General features: G+C 50.9%; 1 protein-coding gene across 4 annotated transcripts; it reads right to left on the bottom strand.

The window, feature by feature from the left end:
• Positions 1-2,319: 2,319 nt before the first annotated feature.
• On the bottom strand, positions 2,320-15,994 carry TCEA2 (transcription elongation factor A2). 4 transcript variants are annotated; one of them, XM_050314145.1, is made up of 11 exons: positions 15,793-15,921; positions 14,310-14,507; positions 13,350-13,412; positions 12,712-12,817; positions 11,561-11,651; positions 7,013-7,146; positions 6,202-6,258; positions 5,346-5,500; positions 4,848-4,994; positions 3,210-3,281; positions 2,320-2,628 (listed from the first exon to the last, which is right to left on the bottom strand). In XM_050314145.1, the coding sequence occupies exons 3-11, from the start codon at positions 13,401-13,403 to the stop codon at positions 2,620-2,622; spliced, it is 825 nt and encodes a 274-aa protein (XP_050170102.1). In that variant the 5' UTR covers positions 13,404-13,412; positions 14,310-14,507; positions 15,793-15,921; the 3' UTR covers positions 2,320-2,619. The 4 variants fall into 4 exon arrangements, with proteins under 4 accessions (XP_050170102.1, XP_050170103.1, XP_050170101.1 ...); XM_050314146.1 differs by having other exon boundaries at positions 14,350-14,507; XM_050314144.1 differs by lacking the exon at positions 14,310-14,507 and having other exon boundaries at positions 15,793-15,957.
• Between the last annotated feature and the right edge of the window lie 965 nt (positions 15,995-16,959).

Here is a 16,959-nt window from a genome sequence, read left to right as displayed (position 1 = left end):
TCATGGCATGACTGTGTGGAAATTCATGTCAGTAAATTTAGTTTTCTCTGCCAAGCTGGAAATACAGTTCAAGAAAATGTATTTTTGAGAGAGACCAGCAATGGTTTGCTAGGAATGTCGGTATTGTTGTTATTATTGGCAAGTTTTCCCCCACCAGTGCCCAGTCTGCACCCCTACAGCATCCCCACCCTGCACAGGGAAGGCTTTAGTTATGAGTGCCTGGTTTATTTTGTGAATAAGGAAAATAGTCTCAAAATGGGGCCCCAGCTTTAGGGTTGAAGGTTGAACATCCCTGAAGCTGTTCAAGAGCATGGCAGGGGGGTCAGTCCTTCCACACTATGGAGGTCTTGGCCCAGGGAAGACCCCGCTGCCACCAGATAACCTAGTTTTTCTCCTGCTCCCAATCCCAGCACTTTTAGTCACCTTATAAGCAGATCTTTACTTCCGAAACACCTCTTTATCCAGTGGCCTTGCCCTCCCTGGCTCTCTGTGTTATCCCAGAAAATGACACTGTAAAATGACACAGTACTTTTCCCTCACTCCTGCTTGGGACTCTCCATGCCTAATTCAGGATTGTCAACCAGCTGTACCCAAATTCAACCCAGCTCCTCACAGGAACACAAGAAGAAAGGCAACAGCCACTGGTAAAGAGCTGCCTCCTGCTCCCAGCACACGAGCCAGTGCCGTGGCCAGTGTGGGTTTAGGATCCTGAAGCTTTTTTTCGGCATCACTGCGAGGACGCTGCTCCCTCCCAAGCCTGGCTCGAATAATCCCATTCACCACAAGACTCGTGAGGCTTAAAGGAGTTGTCAGCGTCTTTGAATCTTTTTCCTTCTTGGGAGACTTGGCTGCACCCTGTAAAGTGAAAGCCCTGAGCGAAGGATGCTGGTGGGATCCCTGCCTCCGGAGCAGCGCAGCCCTCAAAGGGGCTGTGAGCACGTTTTCCGCTGCTTTCATGTGGCCACTTACTCCTCTCCAAACATCTCCGAGGTCTCTGCTCAATGTCTGCTGTCTGGCGTGCTGGGAAACCAGTGGAAATACTTGTTTTTCATTCTGAGAGAGGGAAGCAGTGCCATGAGATGTGACTGCAAATGCTCCTGCCCTGCTGGCCAGCTCAAGAGCTGCGGTGCCCAGCACTGCTCCCAAGTGCCTTGCTGGGGTCCCCCAGATTGCTGCCTCACCCCAGGCTATGAAGGCTATGAAAAGCAGGGAAGAAGGATTTTAAGTCTCTGTGAAAGCTCTTGTGAGCTCACATGGAATTTCCCCACCAGGTTCTAATTACCTCCCAGAAGGAGCCTGATTCCCTTCACAGTAGGTCCCCTTCACAGGGTCACATCTGCAGATGCGGCACCTGGGGCTGGCTTTGCTACTGGATCCTTTCCTTATCTCACCCCTTCCAAGTACCAGTTCTGAGTTCACTTCAAACCTCTTCTGTTTCTACAGCCAAGTGCTAACAGCTAATCCCCACCTCCTCCAGATCCAAGCCTCTGGAAAATCTCCTGTATTTGCAGTATTTTCACTCCTCCTGAGCCTCTTCAGCAAGCCCCTCTGAAAATCTAGGATGCTTTTCTGTCATCAAGCAAAGAGCAGAGCACAAACAAGCAGGAAAGTGCCTGGGACTCCATTTGAACCCTCCCACTGGCCCCTGAATCCCCTCCACCTTCTTTACTGATGGCTTCTCCCTCCATCAAGATTAACTGTTCCCAGGATGCCAGCATGATGGCTGTGGGGAGCAGGCAGCCTTGGGGAGCAGCCTTCTGGGAAGCAGCAGGAACAGCAAAAGGCTGCTGGACCTTCCCTGTAACTGCCCTGGCCTTCCCTGCTCCCAGTCTGAGCTGAGGGAGCTCTTGGCTACAAGGGTCTCCTTCTGCAGACAGATGGAATCCCAGGAAAAGCTTCCTCCCTGTCCTGCTTCCACAAATCAACAGTTTGGGGTGGGGTTTTTTGGGGCTGTTGTCACCCTCTTTCAGTCTCTTCAGGCAGCACATTCTCACCTTTGCTGCAGCTGATGCTGTTGGCCTTTAAAGGCTCGAGATGCCAAGGAATCACTGCAAAATCAAGAGAATGCTGCCAAGGTGGAAAGCAGCATCTGATCTGTGCCCCAGAAGCTGTGTTCTGTCAACAGTACTGCCCACCCAGCCACCCCAGGGCTTGGCCCAGGGGTTTAGATTCGATGAGCTGACAGGAACAAACCTTCACGTGCTGAGGATGTACCTACAAGTCACATCTCACTTTCTGGTGCTCCAATCAGTCCTCATCCATCATGTCAAGCTCCCACACGGTTCCACACCCCGAAAAGCAAAAGTGCTGCGCACACAGTTGAAATAAAAAGTCAGAAACTGACAAAAATGTTTAATATTAGTTTTGAAGAGGAAGTGACCGTACTCGCTTGGATGAGAAAAATAACGACTGGGCGTGTTTAGTGAGCTCTCCTGCCAACCTGTCAGCCCAGCCAGGGCTGTGGCTCTCCGCGAGGCCCCCAGGCCTCCCCGCTGCTGCTCTCTCAGCGCGTGACAATGCAAACTCACTGGGACACAAAACACAATTGCCGTGGGAGCCGGCGCGTGGAGGCTGCGCGCGGGGCCGCGCTCGGCTGCCGCTCTCGGGCCGTGGCACATGTCAGCAGAACTGCAAGAGAAGGGAGTTGAAACCCCGGTTAGAAACCTCGCTGCCGAGGGGAGCTGCGGGTCGTGCTGCCTAGAGGAAGGTAAGGATCCAGGTGAGGGGCTTGTTTCAGAGGCTGGCAAGGGCTCGGGGGGTTCTCAGAAGCAGGGGCCAAAGGGTGCTCCTGTTTGAATCTCTCGGCTGTGGCTCTTTGGCACTTTGTAGTGGCGTCATTTCTGCTCGCCACCGAGCAGGAGATTCCTGCTCATCCCCGAGCTCTGTGCGCAGCGTGGAAGAGCAGTTTTGAAATCCCGAGTGTCATCACCACCATCTCTCAGAGGGAGCATGGAAAGCACTGTGAAGCTGATCGTGGAAGAAGGGGTGTGATGAGGGAGCAGGGAATGTGGAAGTGAGACTTGCCCCCAGCTGGTCTGCAGAGATGGGATGAGCCCAGGAGCTCTTGCCCCTCTGCTGGGAGGGAAGATCACTCGCTAGAGCCAGTGAGAGTTTGGCAAACACCTCTGAGCAGCAGCTGAGTGCCTGCAGCACGGTGGGTGCAGCCCCCCTAACACCCCTCAGTGCCATTCATAGCCTTGGTGCGCTACCTTCCAGCGATTCCCACACTCGTTGCACACGACGAAGGTGGTCATGGGCTCATCGGAGCTGCGGGTCTGCACCTGGGGAGGACAGGAGGGAAGTGAGAGCCCAGCATCACACGTGGCCCCTGGAAGGCACAGGGAGCTCCCCCCCTCCCTCCAGCCTCCAGGGATTCATGCTGGGGTCACAAACTCAATGTGACCGAGACTTGGGAGGGGAAAAAGGAGCTTTCCTGTAAAACAAATCTGGTTGTTCTGTTATTCACAGATAGACCTGTACATACATCATGACCCCTCTACAGCCTGACACTCCCTGAGTGATGTGTTTTGGGGCAGCAGAATTCCCTCCTCACTCTCTCTGCTGCCCATTCCTCGTGGGTGGATCCAGAGATGGATGTGTCCAACAGCCAATCCCTCCCCAAACTGTCCCCCAGGAAGGGACATGGCCAAGCAGTGAGATGACAAAACCCTCAGCCCCAAAACCGTACTCCACAGCCACACATAAAAAAGCACTCAAGCCATTCCCATTTACAGACCAGTCCTACATCCTGGCCTCACAGGAACACACTCTGGGTTACCAGGTTCTGCACATTTCCAGTCTGGTTTGTATTTGAGCCATTAAGGAACTCCAATATTTAACCCAGATGTGATTGCTGCCTCTGACTGGCTCTTGCCAGAAACACATACTTTACTAAATATCAGATTTTCATGGCATTTGAACCCCAGAAGGCAGATCTACACTGAAAACACTGGCACTCCTGCACAAGTCAAGCAGCAGGACTGTGCCGAGGGGTAATTATGGTCATCTACGTGTGTAATTACCCAATATGTCACAGTATTTGCATGATGCAAATTAAACATTCTTGCAAGCATGCTGAAAAGCTAAATTCTGTAATTCTCCCCCAGCACTACTGCCTGCCTTCCAACGTGCTGATAAACACCAGTTCATCTGCTTGGGTCTTAGAGCATCTCATCACCCACTGGTGACTTCACTGGAAAACCAATAAAAATACAGAAACCCTCCAGATATTTCCATTTAGAAGACACTGTTGTGTCCTGCCCCAATACCAGGCAGTTGGACTCCAGTTATCTCCTGATGCCTGGCACAAACATGGGAACTAAGAAGCACTGGGGATGCACAAGGCTACCAGCAGCTGGCTGTAGAGAAGAAAAATCCTCTGCCTGCTCACATCACTGCTTCATGTATTCCTTTTGTTTCACCTGTTTCATGCTGCTTGATTTTAGTTAAGTTGGGATTTGTCCAACTGCAGGTTACCTACATTCTTAATTTGCACTTTCAATACCATGTCTGCCTTGGTTTCTGCAGACTCCTCTACGCTACCCACTCCTTTCTCGTCTGAGTCCCAGCATTCCCAGCACCTGCTTTCAATGTAGAGCACCGCTGTACTTCTGAAAAGCTTCCTTGTGGCTCCACAACTCTTGTACAAATGAGCCAAAAGGACTTTCACAAGCTCCAAGGAAACATGTGCAAAAGCACATTTTAGAGAGCCTCGAGGGCCCTGTCCACCAGTGGCAACGTTTGTGCCTGCAGGGCCTGTCCCAGGGCAGCACGAGCTCGTGGCCATGACAGATCATGTCCTGTGCAGAGGTCAGTGGTGTGGAGGCTGTAGGAGCAGGAAGACTAACCTGGGTGTAGGTGCAGTTCTTCTTCTTGCATTTCCCACAGGTGAAGAGGTCAGTCTGCGTCCCTCCTGTCTTGGCCATCTGATGTTCCCGGATTGCTTCTTTTGTCATGGCTTTCCTGATCTCTTTCAGCTCGTTACTGGCCATTTCCTTAAAAAAAAAAAAAAAAAAAAGGCAATAAAAAAATCACATCTGTCCAGTTTTACTACCACACCCACTACAGTGAAAGCAGCCAACAGGACAGGGTGGCCTGACAGAAGGGCATTAACACACAAAGCCTTCATTCCTGGTTTCTGGTTCACACCCAGGCCCCAGTGATGATCTGAAGGCTCAACAGACTACTCTTCACACTGCAAACCCCACTGCTAGCTCGCTCCACGCACTCTGGCAGCAGCTACTGAGAAATCTGCAACCCTGGAAGCAGCCCAGCCCTTTGCCTCCAGCCAAACCTCAGGACATTCTCCCTCCAAGAAGCAAACCCTGCTCCTCGGGCTTCCTCACCTCCGAGGTCATCACCGCGATCTGCTCGGGGGTGATGGCCCCACACAGCACGTTCTTTTTCAGCTCAGGATTTTTGGAGTCCTTCAGGTTGGAGATGCGGCTCCTCACCCGGTTTTTGTATTTCATGTCGGTGTTCTTGACATCTTGGTAAATGCGTACGGGGCAGTCAAGGAGCCTGCAATCAACCCAGAGGCCTCAAGCACTTCCCAGCCACCCATGAAGAGCAGGGAGTGTTACCCACCGGCAGGACATAGATGAAGGTGCTGGGACCCAACAGCAGCATCTGCTCTGGGAGGTCAGTGCTGGATTTGAGAGCTAGTTTATATCAGAGTCCAGCAGGTTCCAGTTTGGGATTTTTCACTGTGCTGGAAATGGTTATGCTCAGGTTCTTCAACCTGCTCTTTCTCTTAAAAAGGCAGCCACAAACCCCTTCACTGAGAGAGCCCAGCTGTACCTCCTACCCTACACCCCCCAAACCAAGCAAACTCCCGGCTTATATCACACCTACATGGAACTTGATCCTCATTGCTCCATCCTTTCCACTGCTTTTGTCTAGATCAGCACACTCTCCTTAACAAGGAGCACAGGGAAGCTGCATATATTTGGAAACAGAGTGAAAAGCAGGAAAGAGCACACTGATGGTAAGGACAAACTAGGGATTACAGTCCCTGAGCTCCCAGCACCACACAGGTGGTTCCTTAGTGACCCAGGACTCAGCCAAGCAGAGCTGGAACCAGACCCAGAATGCTGACAAGTTGCAGCAGAACATTTACACAGACAGTTTCTCCTTTGAGCACACAGATTTCACTCCTGGAGGCACGCAGGCCCTCGAGGAAGGGCTGTACAGTAAGGATATACTCTTCAATCTGGGCTGCTATGTGCTCGCAGTCAGCACCGATGGCGATGTAGTCGTCTGTAAGACAGGATGAACAGGAGATCAGGGGCTTCCAGCCAGGCCAGGGCTCCCCAGGCTCAGCTTTTCTGAGACACAAATCTGGACAATTTGCTATTTTGATTTACGTGCTCCTTCCACTAAATGCCATCTTGCTCTAGCTACTCTCTAACCTTTTGGAAAAGGGTAGTGATGAAAACAGATTAATCCAGGCAGTCTGTGCATTGTGCCTCTCTAGGATATGGACTGCACAAGACAAAGCTAACAAGAACCTTGGCCACAGAACTAAAGTTTTCCAGTATATTCTTGGTATAATTGAAATCAAACATATATAGGTGGGAATTGAGTACCATCAAATAAGATACTGGTGTCAGGGAGAAGCAGGTCTACACAGACCAACACTGTGGCAGGGCCTGGAAATGCAGAGCATTGGGATCAAGCCTTCCTTTCTCATCTCACCTCAGAACTCCAGATCACCCCCTGGTGCAGAGCAGAAGACCCCAGGTAACCCATGTTCTTAACACCCACTGCCTGACACACTGTTGTGCCTCCAGCTCAAGCCAGGTCCCTGTGCAAGTGTCTGAAAAAGCAGCCAGTTCACCAAAGGGGTGACCAGTGGCTAGACTGAGCTGCTGGCAATAATCCTTTGACAAGGCTGCTCCAGAATGGCGTATTTTAACTGAGCTGGCACTGGCTTACATGCAGAAGTCTCTGTCAGAATGCTGCAGGAGCTGTGAAGCACTTCAGGCAGTGCAGGGCTCCCCCCAGCACTTACCATCAGCCTGCAGGGCTGCTGTCAGCATCTCTCTGCATTTGTTGCGGACAGCGTCGCACGTGATGGGCGCCGGAGGGAAAGTGGTGATTTTGGGGGTGGTCGGAGTCTTCGGAGGCTCCTGCCTTTTGTTGGAGCTAAAAGAAAAACTTCACCTGTCAGAATGTCTCAGTTCGGGCCACTGAGAGCAGAGAGGGGAGCAGCAGGTGTGTGGCCAAGCATCCTGTTGATCACAATACAGAACCAGTCAGAGGGACACAGTGCAAAGAGCTCTGCCCCACATCAGCACAGAGCACAGCACAGCAGCCCAGGCACGAGCTCCCCTGCGGACACTGCTGGCTGCCAGCAGAGGTTCAGTCCATGAACAGCCCTGCCAACCATCTTGTGTTATTCAACATGTATCAGCTGCTGCACCACAGGCCATCAAGCGAAAATATTAGTGTTGGACACCACCAGTAACTCAAATACACTCAGACATCTGAGACCATCAGTGCTCTCTCAGTCTGGCAGGGTAGAGCAGATCCAGGGTACTTCTTTCCTCTCTGACTTTGCAGGACACGAGGCAACACAACTGCTCTCAGCAGAAATCGAGCAGAAAGCACCACTGAAGTTAATCTCATTCTTTAGCAAGATTTCAGCAGCAGGAAAGAGAACAGCTAAACAAAAAAAGCACTCCAGCTCTCTGCAGCCATTAAGGAGTGCAGCATGCTGCCTTCTGAGGCAGAAATCAGAGAAGCCAACACCAGCCCCTCCAGAAGAAGGAGCTGCTGTGCTAAGGAAAAGAAAGAAAAAAAAAAAGAAAATGCCTCCTTCAGCTCTGATATTTTAAAAAAACAAACAATAAAGCACAACACATAAAAGGATCTTCCTTTTTCCTGTAAGCTGAGCAAGACTCTGATTACTCATCTCACAGAACAGCACCCCTACACAGCCACACACAGCTCACACAGGTGCTGGGCTAGCACAGAACTAAGAAATACTGCTCTGCTCTCAAAAATAACTTCACTTCCACCTGCAAGCAATCATGGGCACAGGCAAGGGAATGCAAACACCTGCCTGCTGGGGCTGAGTCAGTCGGATCACCTGCCAGGGGAGCTGGATGGAAACCTGCCTGCACAATGAGCACATGATGTGGGCAGGCTGAGTCACCGCTGCAGGGGCTGCCTGCAGAGAAGGAGCTTCACTGAGCAGCTCAGCTGGGTGTGCACCCATAAAGCCTAACATCTGCACGGGGGGTTAGTCAGCCCTGCAAATGGCTGCTGGTAAAAGATTTGGGCTATTATGATTCACAGATGATTTTCTAGAGCTTTGTTCTCCCCCTTAAATCTAAGCAGCAGAATAGCAATTTTTCTTCAGCAGAGATTGCCCTGGCTTTGGTGATTGGGCTGTAAAATGCACTGTATTTATGGTTCATGCCTGGTAACATTAATACTTTAAAGAGACAAAGGGGAGAAAAAAAAAGAGAAAACCTGATATTTCACCCATGCCATGCTGGCAATGTCTCCTTGAAGATCCAAGTGGCTTGACAATTTTTGTTAAGCTGGGTCACTACTGCCAGTTTGTTGCCATCCAAAATAAATCTGTTATGAACAAGCACTTCCACTACGCTGTCCTGGAAGGGATTAGTCAGCCCACAGAAAAACAGTGCTAAGCTGGAAACCTTCCGATTTTGCTGCCGCACAAACTGAGCCAGACAACTCCAGAGACTTATCCCGGGAGTTTCTGCAGCTAAGGTCATATCCAGCCTGGCTAAAATCCCACAGATCATCACTGGGGCTACTGGATTTCCGCAGTTCAGAACCTGGCCAGGCCCTTTCCAGAAGCATCCCCAGTGAACCCTGAGCAAATTGTTCAGGTCAAACCAAAGCTGAGGATTAATTTCTTGCTCAGATGAAGGAGATGCACTCTAAGAGGGAGATTATACTGTGAGCTTATTGTGTTTCTCTTTGACTAGTAGCTGAATAAAACTGGTTTTTACCAGCTAGTTTTACTTGTCAGCACTGCAGGAGCCTATTAAAGAACAGATTTGTGTCCAAACAGCTCAAAACATTCAACAGTATTTACACTGCAAATGTTAGTAAAAGAAGAAACAACTTAGCCTGTAAATAATCAATTAGATGATGATTTTCTCCCATTTGGGATGTGAAAATTGCCACCAGGTACTTTTGTGCTTAAGAAGCTCCACACAGATCCCAGGAAGCACTCATGGGGGTGTATACACTGAGCATCCACAACTCAGGAATAACCCAGCTGAAAAATCACAGCTGCTCATGTTGCACAAAATAGTTTGGAAAAACGAGACTTCCCAAAGGACAAAGGCAAAAAGTCTAGAAAACCTACCTACAATAAAAGGAAGGACTGAAAGAACTGGGGTGGTTTCTGGCAGGGAAAATTTAAAGGAGACAAGTCCTGAAATTCCTTACAAAATAAGATGGTAGGAAAAAAAGCCTCCATACTTGCTGAAGACAAAAGAATATAAAAATGGTCTTAGCAAGACAGGTTTTGGTTGAGAACGAGTTTCAATCTGTAAAGGTGAGTTATGAATTGGAAATACTGCCAAGGACTGCTGTGGAAATGCCTTGCCCTGAGGTTGTTTAAGGGTTGTCGAAGATGAGCTTAGAAAAAAGCCCATCAGGGACAGCTTGGACAGAGGCTGTGCTGTGCTGGGGAGGGGCAGCAGGAGAAGCTTCCCTGAGAGCTCTTCCAGATTTAAATTTTGTCTGTTTGTCAGCAGTCTAAGGTCTCCCAGAGCAAAATACTGTGTGTGAACTCAGTGAACTCAGTGTGAACTCAGAACACTGACCTTCACCACACACAGTCCTTAAAGCCAGGTCTCCAAATTAATACTTGCAGAGGTAATACTTAATTTTCAGGAAGGTTTTATCTGCAAATGCCATCGACTTAAACATTAAGATTTTTATTCCCTGTAGGTAGAAAAAAGCTAGTCAAGATGCATGGTAATCCCACTCCTGTTAGCTGATGAGGAGAGACACATTCGCCTACATACAGACATGTCATACATGCCCTGAGATGAGAGCTGGGCCCTCACAAATTAGATGAAACAGACTTCTCAGCCATTCCAGAGACATAAAATTATTTATTAAGGTTTAGAGGTTAGTTTATAAATAGACTAGTTGGGAAATAGAGCTCAAACACACCTAGAAGACTTATTTCAGGAAATCCTTGTGGTTCACACTGTTCCTGTTAAACAGGAGAAAGAGCTTGTAAATCTATCCAGGCAACAAAAGTTTATACATTAAAAAAAGGCTATGCTGGAACAAAATGGTGGCAAAGCAGCAGGCAGGGACTGAAAGCAGAACTCAGGGCTGCACTGGAAGAAAATCCCACAGAAAAGCTAAATTCAGGCCACAGTTCCAAAACCTCCTAATAAAGGCAGTTTAGAGAATCCTGGAAAAGAAAAAGCTCCTGCTGCCAGAGACAGAAACACTAGACACAGCCCATTAACATGCACTACTCTGAGGGTCTGAAATTCTACAGCACAACAGAATATGCTTTGGATTAGAGTAATGCAGCATCTAAACTCACAGGTGCCAGCTCCAGGCTGGCTGGCTCAGAGCCTTCAGGTCTTGCAGTGATAGCTCCAGTCACTACAGAGGGATTTCTACATCTGTGCTCCAGAAAGCAAGTTTCAGGCCAAGAGCTGTTCAAGTATTTCTCCCCGATAGGAGAGGAAGGCCTGGCCAAAGTCTATCAGAATAAGAGGCTGAAATATCTGAATACAAGCTGATCTCTCTTTGGTGTCTTGACTGCAGCCTCATCTGAACCAGCTATCACACACTGAGCAACCAGTCAGACTCCATCACAGCCTGTACTTCAAAGAACAAAGACTCTTTGCTGCTAATAAATTACTATTTTTTTAAGGCAGACCAGTGGTTTATTTTGCAGGACTGGAGAATAAGCATTCCTGCCTCTGGAAATTGAGCCTGGCTCAACAGACTGACACCAGGAGCTGGTCAGGGCTCCTGGTCTATGCTACTCTAATCCACTGGCTTCTGTTCATCCTTCACAGCCCGGGGGAGCTTTGCTATTCAGAAGATGGAGGCTGAATACATGTAAAAAGCATCAAGGATTTAAAAAAAAACAAAAAAACAAACAGAAAACTGCAGTATCTGCAGCACATCAAGGCACAGGGGACCATCAGCAGCACAAGCCAGAGAACTCCACTCCACACATCCCACGATACATGACAAAGCAAGGAGGCAGTGGGGTTTTGCCTCTGTGCCCAGAGCCAGGATTTGTGGGTGAAATCACACACATATCCACACAGATCTGGACTCACTCCTGTGCTGCACTGCATCACTGAACTCCATTCTGGCCGGGATGTCTCCCCATGGATATTTCTGCATTACAGTTTATTGACAACATCACACAGATCAATCCTGAAGAAGAAACACTTCCAGTGTCTCTGATCAGGAATTTCACTACAGAAAATTCCCAACTCAGACACTTAAAAATAAAAATTAAAGTAAGGTGCCTTAAGAAAATTTAAATTCTGTAACAGTGTCATCTTTGGTTAAAGGGAAACATTACCTCTGGTCTCTTGAGTTACCAGTCTCCTTGGAGGAAGATGTTGGCAAGGACAGGCTTTTCTTTTTCTCCTCACCTTTTTCTTCAGAAGCATCTACATTCATAAGAAGAGGAATGAGATCAGAACTGGTCTTTGTGCTACAGCCCTGCACACACTCATCAGTGTCTCCACACTGCCTAGTGTTGGCCTAAGACAAGTTATTATTCTCCAAAAAGAATCAGGAGAAAGAATGCCTTTATGGCCTTCCCTGCTTTACAACAGATCCTTTTCTTGCCTCTAAGTAGAACCTAATTCAAACAAAAGCTCTCCTCAACAAACTAGAGAGCAATCACCTTCCCTGCCTGGGAGATAAGCCTCCTCACAAGACATGCCTCATCACAAAAGTTTCTTTCAGAGACACACTGGCTGCTGAGCAGGGATTAGATCAAGTTCTCTCAAGCACCATTAAAAGCAGCGTTTCCAGCCAACACCTCCTGAAGGGCCAGTACGGGCTGGTCCTCTGGGAGTGCAGTTTCTCCTGATTCCCAAGTGCTGCTGAAAGCCAACAGCACAACTCTGGAGAGGACTGTCAGGACACTGTAGAACAACTCTGACACAGAAGTTAACAGTGAAGGTGACAGTCCAGCCAGGACAGGAAAACAGTGACTGTGACGCTCATCCAGCCCAGCAAGAAACAGGGAGCCCATCACTGTGAAAGCTTCCACAGCTGGAAACAGTCCATGTGAATTTATCTACAAGGTGGTAAAGTAAGGGCCTTCTCCAACCCATCACCCAAAACGCATTCCAGCATTCCCCTTTCCAAACTGCTGCACAAGGCTGACAGCACACACTGTGTTAAGTGGGGTGGGAGGGTTCAGGGCACAGATATCATTTCTACAAGTAATGCTGCTAATTATTATATGGACAGGTACATGTTAATAGTCCTGAAGCTCTCAATGTTCTTCCAAGGATGAGCTGGCTAAACAGGAGCTAAATCCAGAGGGATTCATGATAGGACACAAAACTTGAAAGACACGAGGGTGGAATTGTAAAGGCTGATTTGCTAGAATGTTTTATTCAGATCAGTAGATAAGTTCGTCCAAGAAAACCAGCCTCCCACTGAAGCAAGCTCCTTCACAAGCTGAATCTGATAGGAACACACTGATTTCCTTACCTAGAAGTTTCTTCCAAGATTTGATGAGGGATTTGGCAAGCGATATCACTTCTTCATCTGTGCTCTGCTTCCTCAGTGCATTTACCGACATCCCAATGCGGGTGGACTGCAAGAGAACACTCGAATCAATCACTCCAGAACAGATTCATTGTTTGTTTCTACCTGAAATCTGAAATACCCATGGCCAAGTCAAAGTGATGACCAAGATATGAGTTTGCAAGGAATTGCAGAGTGATTCTACCATCCTTACAGCTTTGGAAGAGCAGGATGACACTCTCCAGCTTCTCAAGCCTACCAGAAGAAACATCCAATCACCCACAAACGCCTCCCCTACATAACTCTAAGTGACATTCAAGTACTTTTATGTAACATCTCCTCTTTTTGCAGCCTGAAAACAAGATTTGAGCAGTTACCCATATTTGTCTCATTACCTACGCACAGGTTTCAGGCAGGACATGGTGACCCAGAGCTATTTAACTGCCAGTCCAAAACCCAAGTTCAGCATTATTTGATCGGATTTAATGTTCACTTTGATGTTTTGCATGAGGCAAGAAGTGTGAGGACATCTGTTATTTAAACAACATGTTGAACTCATCCAGATGCAGACTTCAGCTTTTCACCCGACCTGTGCGACTCACCTGCAGCAAATCCAAAGTCATGGGCATACTCTTCAGTTCTTTCAGTAAATCCATTGCACCTTCCTGGAGAGGAAGAGAGAAACAGAGTGAGTGCCTCAGCTTTTAGTAAACAAATGCAACAGCTTGGGAACAGACCCAGAAAGCTGAATTCAAAGGGAAATCCACCAACAAGCGTTCCCTGAAACATCAGAAAGCTTCCTGCTGGGACTGCTGTTCTGGACAGACAGTACATCCTACAACCTGAAAGCAGCTGAATTACTGGAATGGCCAAAAGAGAAGAGGACTGGAGTGCTACAGGTCTTTGCTGGTGCATGAGGCAAAGCTCGCAGCCAGAGCCAGAAGTTTCTACAGCATGAAACTTCATGTAGCTGTTTCCCAGTTTTCATGTTAATACCCTACTCTGCTCAAGACAAGGGCTGACACCAGGAGCAAAGCCATCAAGCTGAGATGCTGAAGAGCTGGCCACTTGAAAATTGTTCTGTGAAGCTTCCTTATGTCATCTCTGCATCCCAGAACCCAGCTCCAGAAAAAAATCTCACCAGGAATCTGCAGATACCTAAAACTGGTAGTCACTCAAGAGTCACTAATGGTAGTCACTAGTCTCACTCCAGCAGATCCTAGCCTGTCTCCATTCATCTGGCTCTTTCCTCCCAACCCCCTTCCCTCAAACAAGGCTTCCAGTGTTCACATTCAGCTCATTTACAACACAGACCACTCCAAGCCCAGTTGCAGCACAAGGCCTGCACAGCCCACGACTGAAGGGAAGCGAAGCCGCCTGCTCTGACAGCCCTGTCCTCAGATCCCATCCTCCCTGTGCAGAAGGGCCGTTTCCCACTGATCCCAGGAAGCAATCCAGCTGCGATCCACCCTACAGAACAGATGCCAAAACCAAAGCATGGTCAAAGCTTTCAGCGTGCACACAAGCAACTCACACCAGCACAAACCACACCGTTACCGTACCCAGAACAACGACCGACTTCCCCCTCAGGCAGTTCCACACCTTTCCGCTCCTCCAGCAGACTCCATCACATCCAGCCCTGAACACACAAAGCGGCCCGGTGATTCCTGTCTCCCTTATCAGAAATGGGGCTGCTTGGGGCTGCAAATGAGGATCCACTCAAAAACTAGAGCAACAAGCAGGTACTCCGGGAAACTGCCCTGCAGGAAGAGTTCTCAGATTAGCCCCCACACAAGGAACGTGCTGCGGGTTCAGCACCATCTCAAACGCCAGCCAGGACGAAACACTGCGTAGCCCTCGTGTTAAGACGCTGCCTCTTCACCAAAGAAGCTGGAAGCAAATTCTGCAAAGCTGCTCCTTTCCTATTTCAGCTCTGGAGCTGAAAGCCTGCCACCAACAAGAACAGACATCCCAGGCTGTGCTTTAGCCCAAACACACTTCCCTGAGTTGATACAGCAGCGACACAAGTGACAGCACTCACCCAACCCATGGCTGGCAGGGACAGTCCAGCATCCAAACCTTCATGTGAGATCAGCACTGAGTATCCCACCATAGGAATACCATACTCCTTTAATCCCTTCCCCTCCTCGCCCATCACCTCCCACCCATCACAGCCCTCCCCGACCCCAGAATCCCTCTCCCCCACCCCACAGACACATACGTACAGCCTCCCTCCATCACAACCCCCTGTCAGCTTCCTGCCTTAGCACTTCCACAACGCTGCTTGTGTTCCCACGAGCAATGACGTCCCCCATTAAGTAGGGAAATACTGGCTACTGCCCCCCCCAGGCAGTGACACCGGTCACAGCTCACCCTGTGAGACCCCCCGGGTGCAGCTTGGCCAGCCCTCCACACTCCAGCAGCCCCACGAGTGAGCAGAAGCGGTGCTGGCAGGGGATGGGGATGCAGGAGGCAAATCCATCAGCACTGGGGTTTTCCCTGAGGACACACTGGAGCCTCAGCATCCCCCAGGGCGGATCCCCCTTCCCTAGGGCTCCCAAAGGAATAGGAAAGGAGGGCCGAGGATGCTCCCCCGGAGGAGAACACCCTGCAGGCAGCACAGGGAGAGCCCCAGGGTGCTGAGAGGTGGGGCCTGGGATGGGGGGTCCCAGAGCACCATAGGGGGAACAAGGAGCTGCACCCCCAGTTATGGGCAGTGGGTGGATCCCACGGCTCCGCAATGGAAGGGGAAGGGAGAAGGAGAGCAGGTCTAGGGGAGGGATGCCCACCCTGATGGGGGGGGAGCCTCTGCTCCAGCCACGACAACGACGGGGGCGGCACCGAGAGAGAGGCCCCCAAACGGGGGCTGGGGAAGGGAAGGACCCTCACAGCGGGCACCGAGGGAGAGGCGGGGGGTCCCTACAGCACGGCGGCGAGGAGGGGACCCCGCCGAGAAGGGGGAGCCGCGGCCGCCAGACAGAGCCCGGGGAAGGGGGCGGCTCCTCACCCCAACCGGGCTGCGGGGGCCCGGCCGCCACCACTCACCGCGTTCTTCTTGGCCACCATCTTGTCCAGGCGCCTGGCGATGCGCACGATCTCGTCCTCCCCGCCCATCGCGCCGCTGCCCGGGGCCGGGGCCGGGGCCGGGGCCGGGGCCGGGGCCGGGGGTCCGGGCGGGGGGAGCTGCAGCCGCTGCCCGGTGCCCACCCCAGCGCCCGGTGCCGCAGTCGGGGCGGGTGCGTGCGGGGCACGACGGGAGTTGTAGTCCTAGAGGGCGCCGGCCCCGCCCGCTGCTATTCGGAGCGGGACTACAACTCCCAGTGCGCTCCGCGCCTGCGCCGCGCTGCCCCGCCCGGCCGCCGCGGGGCGCTGTGGGGGTGCGGTTCGCCCCGGGGTGGGGAGGCTCCGAGCGGGGTCGCGGCTGAGCGACCCTCGGTTCTGCCCGCGGGGCTGTCCCGGGAAACAGCGGGAACAGCCTGTCCCAAACTGCTGGAGCCAGCCCAGAGGAACCCACGGAGATGCTCCGAAGGCTGGAGCACCTCTGCTCTAGAAACAGGCTGAGAGCCGGCACTGTTCAGCTTGGGGAAGAGAAGGCTCCAGGAAGACCTCAGATCCCTTTCCAGTGCCTAAAGAGGCTCCAGGAGAGCTGGAGAGGGACTTTGGACAAGGGCATGGAGTGACAGGGCAGAGGGGAAGGGCTTCTCACTTACAGAGTGCAAGCTTAGATTGGGTATTGGGAATAAATTATTCTTCCCTGGGAGGGTGGTAAGGTCCTGGCACAGGTTGCCCAGAGAAGCTGCAGCTGCTGCTGCATCCCTGGAATTGTTCAAGGCCAAGTTGGACGGGGCTTTTAGCATCCTGGGATAGTGGAAGGTGTCCCTGCCCATGCCAAGTGGGTGGGAATGGATGAGCTTCAAGATCCCTTCCAACTCAAACCGTGCTGTGATTCTCTGACTGTCATCCATGGCTCCACTGAGCGCCTGGAGCAGCGCTAGCCCCGCTCTCCGGATAAACCAAGGCGCTTGGCTGTGCCCTCCGCACGACCCTAGGGACTGAACACCAGTTACCAGCGGGGGTGGCGAGGGGCCGGACGGTTTGGGGGCCCAGGCTGGACCCCCCTGTAGATGGCACTCGTACACTGTGCGAGGGCAGCGCATCCCCCGGGAGCTGCTGCTGAGCGCTGTCGCTCCCTCCAGCTGGCGCCTGGCAGAT

Source organism: Myiozetetes cayanensis, unplaced genomic scaffold, assembly GCF_022539395.1.
Source record: "Myiozetetes cayanensis isolate MyiCay16 unplaced genomic scaffold, myiCay2020 scf19, whole genome shotgun sequence".
Classification (NCBI taxonomy): Eukaryota; Metazoa; Chordata; class Aves; order Passeriformes; family Tyrannidae; genus Myiozetetes; species Myiozetetes cayanensis.
The sequence above is the reverse complement of the archived record's forward strand: the minus strand, read 5'-3'. Positions and strand labels throughout refer to the sequence as shown.

Coding starts and splice junctions, on each gene's coding strand:
- TCEA2 (XM_050314143.1), bottom strand. CDS start 15,861: ATGGGCGGGGAGGACGAGATCGTGCGCATCGCCAGGCGCCTGGACAAG. Junction 12,818..13,349: donor TGACTTTGGATTTGCTGCAG/GTGAGTCGCACA, acceptor GTTCTCTTGCAG/TCCACCCGCATTGGGATGTC. Junction 6,259..7,012: donor AGCAGCCCTGCAGGCTGATG/GTAAGTGCTGGG, acceptor CCTGTCTTACAG/ACGACTACATCGCCATCGGT.